General features: G+C 27.1%; 1 protein-coding gene across 1 annotated transcript; it reads left to right on the top strand.

Annotated features, from left to right (window-relative positions):
- The first annotated feature begins 8,208 nt into the window (after positions 1-8,208).
- Positions 8,209-11,430, top strand: LOC145839049 (leukotriene A-4 hydrolase-like). The gene is made up of 9 exons (XM_082946661.1): positions 8,209-8,226; positions 8,401-8,469; positions 8,726-8,953; positions 9,118-9,258; positions 9,784-9,990; positions 10,178-10,426; positions 10,627-10,752; positions 10,927-11,016; positions 11,122-11,430. The coding sequence occupies exons 1-9, from the start codon at positions 8,209-8,211 to the stop codon at positions 11,428-11,430; spliced, it is 1,437 nt and encodes a 478-aa protein (XP_082802787.1).
- Positions 11,431-11,888: the final 458 nt, after the last annotated feature.

The following is an 11,888-nucleotide window of genomic DNA, read 5'->3' as shown; positions in this document are numbered from 1 at the left end:
GTCAGAAAACATTAACAGTTTTACTGTTTTTTACATGATGTTTTTGTTTGTACATGTCAGGGGCGACACATGATTACGTCATTGAAAGTTAGGAGCAACTTAAAATATATGAAATGTTGGTTTGTATCATAATTAAATCATAATATAGTTTAAAACTGGAACATTTATTTAATTAAATAAAAATAGGATATATTAATGAATTTATAGTTAAATCCTGCTTTTATGTCCCATGACGTCATTACTTGTCGCTGTACCGATACATGCAAGTATCTGTTAAACACGTGATCCAAATAATAAGTAAAGTTTTGCTTTATGTTGACATTTTCAACGTAAAAAATAGTACAGCTAAGTAATAACTTTCGTTAGTTGTACTAAAATTTTATTAACACAAAACTCATTATTAGGTTTGCATAAAGTATTTATTATATTTATAACACGCATATTTATAACAATATTAATTCTCACTGTTCGTTTGAAATGAAACAAAACTGCGTCTAACTGAACACTTTATTTCAGTAGGTCCTCTTAAGGCAACTGGATTTAAAATTCGCAAATAGGAATATAAAACTGTGCCGGTCATGTCGTTTGTGTATAAAATTTTGAAATGGTTCTTGAAATACAATGAGTTTACTTAATTAATGGTCCATTCAGCTTTAGTATTTCCAACGTCTCCTCTTCTAATTCCGTGAAATGCACAATCATAAAACAATCCCATATCAGATTGTTCTCTTTTTGTAGCTGTTACGGCACAACCTGAAAAATGTAGGTAATCTTTATTTTTTTCCACCAAGAACTTAATAACTTTGTGTTGTGTAGCTTTTGAAAATAAAAAGTTTTAGCCATGTAAACTGTAGTATAAAAAACTAACTGGTTTCTCTAAAAGCTTGTGCTACAAAAATTCCAATTCCAATTAATACTTTTGAGAAAAGCATTGTTTCTTCATAAAAATATTTACAATAGTTTTATACCTTTATTTATTCTATATTCTAAAATTATTAGCTTTTGTAAGATGTCCTGTTTTTAGACTGACAAAATCCTTTGCTAAATAGGTGATTAGTATTTATTTTTAAAGTAATTCTACTTAATTTGTAAAACTTTTTATGTATAACTAATATATACTTGAATTTGACACTATAGCGATGTTTTTTTAATCTTTTCAACTGTTATAAACGTTTCTGCAATAAACACCTGTAAAATAAATTTAATAAAAAAAAATCTTCTTTTAAGAGTATTTGACACTTTAGCCATATTATTTAATGCATTTTATTTAAACTAACTTGCTTTAAAAAAACATCGAAAGAGTAAAAAAATATAAAAAAACTACATAAATAGTTTGATTTTTTAAATACTGTTCTTAAAAATATGCTTTGTAATACATATTTCAACAAAACATAATATCAAAAGACACTACTTTTAATCGTTTCTAGTTTTTTAATTTATATAGCTGCATTATATTTCACATAATTCTAAACACATTGCTAAATACTATGTACAGTGATTAGTGCAAAACATTGTAAACCAACTTATTTGAACTTTCCTAATTTTATATAATATTTAATTTGCACAAATGTATAGAATAATCATAAGATAATTTAATATGATCTTTAGTTAAATGACTTATTTTAAGTTTTTTAAAATAAAAGATTAAATATGTCACTGTTGTATCAACAAAGGAATATAACAAATTTATATTAAACAATAATAAAATGATTTGTATAGTTCGTTGTTTTACTTTTAGTATTTAAGTTTTGTAGCTTTTAGACAAAGTTTTCATAATTCTTATTAAATTTTTTTAAATAAAAAATGTTAATCTTAGTTTATGCTTTCTTCGATATTTTAAAAACTAGTTGTTCGTAGTGAAAAGAATTATGTTTTCAACTTAAAAGTATTAAACTATTATTACATTACACAGTAAAACAATAAAAACTCATATAATAATACCAAACTTTTTTTTAATTAGTGTAATCTTTAATAGCAAAGTTTTATTAAAAGTTCAATAAATATTATGAAAATCTTTAATTTTACAATAGAAGTTAATATCAGCCTGACTAAACGAGTCTAAAGAAAAATCAAAACTTATACAATATTTAACGTTTTTATAAAATAAATTATAACAATACTGGTATTATCGGCAAAAACTACTTTTTTTTTTCCTATTTTAAACTTTAGTTGCTAAAGTACTAATTTAAAGATAACAATCGATGCATAGTGATTGTATAGCTTAGTTCGGGAAAGTTTCTGGTTAAAAATTAAAAATGTTGCACGACGAAAAACAATTACACGAAGATAATTTTGCACTAAGTATCAATTTTGCATGAGTTAAAATTTTGCACGGAGGGTCTTTTTTGCACGCAAGTATACGAAAAACATAAAGCAATACTTATTTAAACAACAGAAAAGAAACGAAAATGAAAAAAATAAGTTATTGACCGAGGGTACGGGTTAAGGGTAACACTGAAAGTTAAATTAAAAAACATAAATAACTAATTCAAATAATTATAAAAAGAATAAATTGATAAAAATGATTTAATTAAACAAGAAAAAATAAGTTACTGACCGAAAGTAAAGGTTAGGGGTAACAGTGATAGTGAGAAAAATTAATGAAAAGACTATTAAAAAAAAGTTTATCCGTGCAAAAGTCTCTTCGTGCAATTTTATTTTTATGCAATTTTGTCCCCCCGTGCAAAAGTATATTCGTGCATCTTTGTGCTCTTCTGAAATTTTGTATGCTCTTGCAAAATATTAAAGTACAAGAAAAATAATTTCGGTTCCATGAATTTTACAGGGGACGCAAAAAAAAGTTTAAATAGTTTTTTATTTTTAAGCGATAAGTTTAAAGTAAAATTTAATTGCAGCCCTGATAACTTTTTTTTTGTTTGACCATTTTGTTTAAAAAGACCATTTTCGTACTTTTTTTTTATACCTATCTTATACTTTCAATATAGATAAAATCATTAATTTAAAACATATACTACTGTCCAAGCTTCCTCAAGATGTTTCTTTAAGAAAACCTAAAAGACTCACATATGTTTAGTGTTTGTTTATTTTTTACTTAATTAAATTTTCTAGTTTATATTTTAGGCTACTAAATTAACTCCTAGCATTTTATTACAAGTAAATATATTATATTAACCAGTTAATTAATGCTATCTTTTATAAAAATTATATTAAAATGAAGAGTTCAAACATTTATTCATTTAATAAGTTTAAAATTAAAATGCTAAAACTACTATCAGTGTTTTTAGACTCATAGTTCTCAGGGTAACTCAGTCTAGTTTAAAATTTTTAGGATGCCACAAAATCAGTATACTCAGAATTGCTCAAGAGATTTTCAAAACATCAGAATGACTTAGGCCAATTGGAATGTTCTTAGTTAGGATAGTTTTAAATTTTAAAAATAATAAGGTTTATTTTTAATCCAAATTTAACTCTTTGATAATGGATAAGCAATGCTTTTGAAAGCCTTTTTTTGTCTTTTGCTAATTTCAGGAGGAAAAAAAAACTTAAAACTAAGAGATTAACAATTTACGCTTGAAAACCTTGAGTTTTAGACATTAAAAAAAAACTTTGAATTTTGAACAAAAATCACTAAAAACCAGGAACTTTAAAGAGTTTTCTTTAAAAATCAGCCCTGATAACGTTGTTTTTTATTTTATTTGACCATTTTGTTTAAAAAAATTATTTTCTTAATTTTTTTCTACCTTTCTTATACTTTCAATGTAGATAAAATCATCAATGTAAAACATCTACTCCTGTCCAAGCTTCCTCAATATGTTTCTTTAAGAAAACCTAACAGACTCACATATGTTTAGTGTTTAGTGTACTTTTTACTTAATTAAATTTTCTAGTTTAAGTTTTAGACTACTAAATTAAGTCCTAGCATTTTATTACAAGTAAATATATTATATTTAACCAGTTAATCAACGCTATCTTTTATAAAAATTATATTAAAATGAAGAGTTTAAAAATTTATTCTTTTAATAAGTTCAAAATTAAAAATCTAAAACTACTATCAGTGTTTTTAGACTCATAGTTCTCAGGATACCTCAGTCTAATTTCACATTTTTAGGACGCCTCACAATCAGTATACTCAGAATTGCTCAAGAAATTTTCAAAACATCAAAATGACTTGGGCCAATTTGAATGTTTTTAGTCAGGATAGTTATAAATTTATATAATATCTCAGTCATTTGTTCTAAATTTTATAAAATAATAATTTTTTTTTTAATCCAAATTTAACTTTTTGACAATGGATAAGCAATGCTTTTGAAAGCCTTTTTTTTGTCTTTTGCTAATTTCAGGAAGAAAAAAAAACTTAAAACTAAGATTTTAATAATTAAAGCTTGAAAACCTGGAGTTTTAGACATTTAACAAAGAAAATTTGAATTTTGAACAAAAATCACTAAAAACCGGAACTTTAAAAAAATTTTTTCTTTAAAATGGAACTGTTATTTGACACAAAAATTTACGATATGTATATACATTTTTGTTGTGTCTATTATAAAAAACACACTTGAAGAACCTTTTTAGTATCTTTTCAATGCTGCTATACTGTTGAAGACAGCTTCTTACCTTAAACTTTAAATAATATTGAAAAAAAAATCATTCACTTTTGAAAACCTGGAAGAAGTTCAGAAAGCCTTTTAAAAAACTTTCAAAGACTCCTGTTAACCCTTTAATTAGTTAAAGATGTTTCTTTGAATTTTTAAAAACTCAAGATAACTTAAGACTTTTCAAGGTCCCTCAAAGTTTCCTTGAGTCAAAAACTTTATTTTCAAGTCTAACTTATAACCTCAATTTTTCAAAAACTTGGGTCAACTCAGGCTAGTTTTATAAAAGATAGACTAATTCAGGCTAGTTTTTGTTTCAGTTAGACTATTTTGGATATATTATTTATGTTTCTGGGCTTTTTTTATTTTAATACCTTTTTTACTATTTCTTTTTTTTTATAGCAAAAGATTACCAAATAATTTTTTACAAACTTCTTTACTTTTACTTAATGACACACATATGTGCCAAAAGTTAATGAAAGTTCTTCAAGTGACCTGAACGGCTAAACTAATGATTACCATTCTATGTGAGATATAAAGTAGTATCTGATACAGGTCACTTTCACAAATATAAGTTAATTTTTTCTGAAAGAATAAGTTAAAAAGTTGTCATATATTGTACAATTTTATACTTTGTAATCAATATTTTCTTGATTATAAAATGTACTTAAAATTACGCACACTCAGGTCTCTAAAGATAACTCAAGCTAGTTTTTAACTTTTAAAAACTAACACTAATTTTAACTTTTTACAAAAATCAGTCTGATATAGACTAGTATTGATTTTTTTTAATAGTTCGGCTTGTTTGGATATATTTTTATTATCTTAAATAATTATCTTTTTATGGTTTAGTTTAATGCTTTTATAGTCAAAACTTTTTGTTATTATTTATATTTTTTTTAGTATTAAAACTAAAATTTTTTTTTGATAGATTTGGCTTATATAAGTTATATTTTATCAGTTTTTATATAAGTCAAAGCCAATTAAAGGCTAGCTTGATGCAATTCAGTACAGTCATCAGATACCCAGCTTAGATTTTTTTTTCAAAAAGTGGCAATAATTCAGTTTTATTTAGTTTGTGATATTAAATGTCAAGTAACAGTTTCATAATTCAGCAAAAAAATTTAAATTTTCTAAATATTAAATATACACACACTTAGAAGATATTTTCAACGTTAATTATGATGCTTTAAAAGTATTTTAAATACTGCTTTATAGAAATAATTAAAGTTAAAAGCTTAACTATATAGTTTCAAGTAAAATTAAGTGTTAGCTGTAAATTTCAAAATATATTTTAAATGTTTTTTTTAACATATGATCTGTAGCATGTTATACTTATACCTCTGTAACATAATAATGTACTTACTTAATTTTTGACTTCAAATTATTTTCTCCTGAAAAAAATCAAGATGTTTTTACTAATTTTTTAAATTCCCTTGATTTGAATTAAATTTTACATTAAAACAAAAAAAAATTAAGGTATAAATTTTTCATACAGTAATACCATACATTTAGTATAATTGAACTTTTTCAGGAATGATAAGGTTGACTTAAATTTGTTGAAAAATTTTGCGCAACTCAAGCTTGAAAATTTATCCTAGGTTATTTTTATGAAATCAAAAATTGTTTTTCTTAAAAAGTATGTTTTATATTCTTTGTTTAATCTTTTTGTTTTTACAATGTTAGTTAAACAAAAAGATTCAATTACTATCCAAACCAATAGCTACTTGAATTATATTTTGAATTATTTTTGTTTAAAATTTCTATTAAACACTAGCTGAATTTGGCTAGTTCTACTTTTAAGTCACTTGGGCTGTTTTTTTATGGTTAGTTTTCAAATTTACATGAGTTGCGCGAAGGGATATTTTTCTACGAAAACACTTTCGCAAAATTGAATAAAATTGCACGAAGATATTTTTGCACATAGGGTCACTTTTGCACGAGGAGACATACTTGTAAGGGTTAGATTTTTTTTTACTATCACTGTTAACCCTAACAGTCGTCGTGCAGTTTTGTTAATTTGTGTAAATTTTTGCTCTAGTGCAAATTTGGCTTCGTGCAATTTTGTGCACTCTAGCAATTTTTTTTCTCGTTCGATTCAGTCCCCTTGTGCAATTTAGTAAACTAGTGCAATTTTGTCTTCATGCAATTTAGACCAGTTGCCGTTTTTTTTTTGCTCTAGTTTTAGCAAAACTGAATAAGTTTAAATAGCTATTACTAAAAAATACTGTTCTTTAGCTTCTATATTTTCAGTCAGTTTTAAGATTTTAAATTATACTTAAAACTTTGAAAAATAATTAGCTTAAAATGGTTTGACTGGTTTAACATATAAAAATATTAATTAAGTTATTATAGTTGTTTCCAACATAAATCTGTTACTATAATTAATTTTCAGTTTTATACTGCTTTGAGTACAGTTTTTAATCTTTTTTTTTCTGTTTTTTACTAATATTTTGAACTATATTTCACCAAAAACAATTAGAAAATAAAAAGTTTAAATGATATAAAAGATTTTTAAACTCAACTTAAAAGCATGTAAAACTGTATTGAAGCATAAAGTAGCAGATTTGTTTTGTTTTAAAATAATTAAACTTACTTGCTTTTAGTTTAAGTAAACAGTAAAATATTAAAAAATAAATTATATACGTTTATTTATTATTAAACCTTTTAATAAACTTTTTTTTAACTTAAACTAAGGCCAAGTAAACTTAATTACTTTGTAACAAAACAAATCTTTAAAATTGTATTGAAAAATAAATTATATAAGTTTATTGGCTGTTAAATTCAGCTTTAAATCAACAATAAAAATATTTACATATGTTTTTGTTAGTTGTTGTACACATTACATTAATATCACAAATCTTTTTATTCTTAGTTTAGATTAATTTAGAAATTATACACTAAGTTTTATTCACAAATATCTACTCTAAGTGAAGAAATTTATTACATTTTACTAAAAAGTAGCTTAATAGTTTACAGAATTATATAAAAATCTCAAAATGATTGACCCAAGCACCAGTTCAAACCCTGAATTTTTCAAAACGCTTCACACTTCCATTGAGTGGCTGGTTGATTTTGAAGAAAAAGTTCTAAAGGGAAATGTTCTTCACAAGATGCAAGTCGTTGACGCAAATTACACTCAATTAGTAAGTAACTGTTTAAACTTAACAAAATTATTATGGATGTTTTATAATACAAAAACTTTTTTTTCATATACAATAATATTAGTTCTCGTTTAATATTTTAGAACCTCATTTTTGACCCAATCATAACTTTGGTACTAGGTATTAATTATAATTTAGCTGCTATTTATGAAGTTTTTTAAATTTCTTAACTACAAACAGGTTTTGGATGCAGATGATCTCACAATATCTGGGTTGCAAGTTAATGGCGAGTCTGCAGAATATTCAACTTGTGATGGAAAATTTGGAACTGCATTAAACATTCAGCTGCCTAAATTTAATCCGTAAGTATAAAATTATAATCACATTCAACCTTAAGTTGTACGAAATCTACTTTAACTTTGCAAACATTTTAAATTAAAACTCCCAACAGAAATGAAACGTTTGAGTTGCATATCTCTTACAAAAACTCGCCTACAGCAGAGGCAATCCAATGGATGCAAGCTGAACAGACTATGAGTAAAACTCACCCTTACATGTACAGCCAGTGTCAGGTGACATTTAAATTTTGCTGTTGTCATTTGTTGAAAAACTTTAAGCGTTTATCTTAATTAGTCGTTGGTAGTTCTTGGGTAAGATTTTTTTTTGTGTCATCAGTAAGTTTAGGGTGTACCAACATTTTTTCATAAAATCTTTGAATTAAAGTTTCAATTATTATATTATTACAGTCAATTTTTGCTCGTACGATGTTGCCTTGCCAAGATACACCTGCAGTTAAATCCACGTTTGATGCTAAAGTTAGTTTAAATTTTAAAGTATAAATTACTTATTTTCAAACTAATAAATTACTTGTAAGCTTTGCGCTGAAATAAAAATTGAATGCTATATTTATACCTATTCTTTACAATTATATTTTTTTGTCTTTAAAAATATTTTTTTTTTAGTTTTGTAAAACATATCTTTATTTACATAGTTGATATGAAACTTAAATATTCAGTTATAAGCAACTCATTCTAAATATCATAGTCAATTCAACAACTTAATCTAATTTAGGTATCTGTAAAAACGCCGATAGTGGTTATTATGGGCGGAGTTGAAAGCCAGGATAAGACGGTGAATGAAGACGGAACTACCACTTACTACTACGAGCAGAAAGTTCCCATTCCCGCCTACCTGATCGCAATTGTGGCGGGAAACCTGGTTTCGCGAAAGATCGGGCCGAGATCGAGCGTGTGGTGCGAAGAAGAAATGGTCGAAAAGGCGCAGTGGGAGTTTGAAGAAGTAAGATTAATTATCAAATTTATCAAAACTTACTGTTTTTGTGTTAACTTACAACATTCTTTTTTTAAAAACTAGTATTTAGAAGTAGTACTTTTTGTGTAAGAACGAATTAAATAGATTAAACAAAACTCATTAAACTATTTTGATGCAAACAATTTGTACAGACAGAGGAGTACATACAAACGGCAGAAGCAATGGTCGGTCCATACTTGTGGAAAACTTACGACCTGCTCGTACTTCCTCCTTCTTTTCCTTTTGGCGGCATGGAAAATCCGAACTTGACTTTTGTCACACCTGGACTTATCGTAAGTAATTTGCTTACAAAATTATTAAGAACACAAAAAATAATATATATAAAACTAGAACACACAAAATAAACTACTGCTTTAGAAAGCTGTTTCTGCGTTTAATACGCGTCTTCAGCAAAGTTTTATTATATAAAAAGCAAAGTTGTAAGTACAGCAATAAAATTACACAAAATAAGGTATTACGTAACAATGGAATAATTAGTTGTGTTTAGACAAAACTATTAATACAGTTTTTGAATAAATTGTTTTCGATTGTAAAACTTTATTCTTTAAAGTTAACAAAAAAGATTTCAACTTAATTTATTGTTAATGACAATAATATAACCTTCATTATTTGAAGATTTTATTTTGAAAACAATATTTCAGTCAAAAAAAAGATCATCAGTTATTAAAAAAACATTGTTTTAATTGAATAGTCTTGAGCTGTTTTAAACAATTTCAAACTGTTAAAAGATTTGCAATTTTTTACAATAAAGTTATGCCGGAAAGTTTTATCATTTTTATTTACACTTAATATAACAGACCGGAGATCGTTCATTAACATCCACTGTCGCTCACGAAATATCGCACAGTTGGACTGGAAACCTGGTAACAAACAAGAACTGGGAAGACTTTTGGTTGAACGAAGGTTTCACCATGTTTCTAGAGCGTAGAATTATTGAAAAGACGAAAGGCAGACCAGAGGCACAACTTCACGCGATCAAGGGAAAACGAGCACTCGAAGATACCGTTAGTATTTAGTTTGACTAAGTTTAATTGCTAAAAATTATAAGGCATTTGCTCATAAGAGATATTTAAGAGTATTATTGACTTAAAAAATTGGTACCAATTTGTAATTTGCAAAGTTATATTTTTATCTTTAACGAATGTTTGAACTTATTAGTTTAAAAATTTAAAAATCGAAAACAATTATCAGATCAAACGCATGGGCCCAAAAAATCCCCTGACATGTCTGGTTCCTGACCTGTCGACCACCCACCCGGAAGACGCGTTTTCTCTGGTTCCCTACGAAAAAGGTTTTACTTTTTTGAATTATTTGGAAAGCGTTTTGGGCGGCGATGAAGTTTTTGAGGCATACCTGCTGAACTACGTGAACCACTTCAAGTACAAGTCGCTTTCAACTGGCGAGTGGAAGGAACATTTGTACCAGTACTTCAGCGACAAGGTTCGTTGCATTATTGTAATAACAACAAAACAACTTTTTAAGAAGCAAAAAAACAAAGCAGTGATTTTTTTAAACAATTTTTACGCAAGTTGTTATTGAGCAAAACAAAACAAACAGATCTAAAGCAACAGAAAACGAAAAGCTTGTTTTCTCAATTGTAAATATACCATAGTTTGAGACCAACTAAACTAATTTTACAGCACGAAATACTCAACAAAGTTGACTGGGATGCCTGGATGTACACTCCTGGAATGCCTCCTGTAATTCCTGATTACGATGATTCCTTATTGAAAGCCTGCAAAGATCTCTGTAACAAATGGGTCGAGGTTCGTATTGTTTTATTTTTACTAAGATTATTAACAATTTATTTTTATATTGGACTTTTAAAAATTATACTTTGTGAATTTTTATTCACAAAATATTATGCTTGAGTAGTTTAAACTTTACTTAGTAAGGTAAATTGTTTTTTTTGTTTGTTTAATACTTAAGCTGTTTTATAGGCCAAAGATACTGACAACTTTAAAGCAAAAGAAGTTGAAGATTTATCTCCAATGCAGAAGTTGGAATTTCTTGGAGAGCTTTTGACCCAGGTTTGATATACAATAATTAAATGACTCTTTGATAAATAATATCACTAAGCCAGTGTTTAAGTACTTCTTACTAAGTTTAAGACTAACAAGCTAACAATTTTCTAGGAAACAACACTGTCTGCAGACAAGTTGGCCGCCATGGAAAGCTTGTACAAGTTCTCAATGAGCCCCAACGTCGAACTGCAGAGCCGCTGGTTCCAGCTCGCGTTGAAAGGACACTTGCAGAGCCAAGCGGACGCAGCAGTCAAGTACGCTGTGACGCAGGGAAGAGAAAAGTTCATCAGGCCGGTGTACCGAGCCTTGTACGCGTGGGAGGTGACCAGGCCGACGATAATCGAAGCGTACAACGAGAACATGTCCGCAATGCACCCGATCACCGCGCAAACACTCAAAAAGGACCTTCACCTCGAGTAGAAGTATTCCTATTGTCGCTTTTTAAGTTTTAATGAGTTTCGTGAAGAAGCTTGTTATGAAATATCTTTTTTTAATCGTTGGTTTTAGATAATAAAGTTAAGACATTTTAAAATGTTATATTTTTAAAATGAGTTTTAAATATAAATTTTGATGACTTATGTTAAAAAAGGATGTTCAAAAAAAAAAAAAACATTACACTGTTTAATACTAAAAAATTTACTTAGTTTGAAAATTTTATGTTAAAAAGGAAGATTAAAGATAAGTAGTTTGGAGCCTTTTAAGTGACAGGTTTACTAAAAAGAACTTTTTTGTGAACCGATTATTTTCAAAAGTAGTTTTTTAAAAATTAAGCGTAATTGGAATTTAATGACCACTAAATCACCTCTAACACTAAAATGAACTAAAACTAAAAACACACTTCTAAATAATTAATTGTTGTACTCGATAAATATGATAGT

Source organism: Thalia democratica, chromosome 6 (assembly GCF_965202585.1).
Source record: "Thalia democratica chromosome 6, ktThaDemo2.hap1.1, whole genome shotgun sequence".
Lineage (NCBI taxonomy): Eukaryota > Metazoa > Chordata > Thaliacea > Salpida > Salpidae > Thalia > Thalia democratica.
The sequence above is the reverse complement of the archived record's forward strand: the minus strand, read 5'-3'. Positions and strand labels throughout refer to the sequence as shown.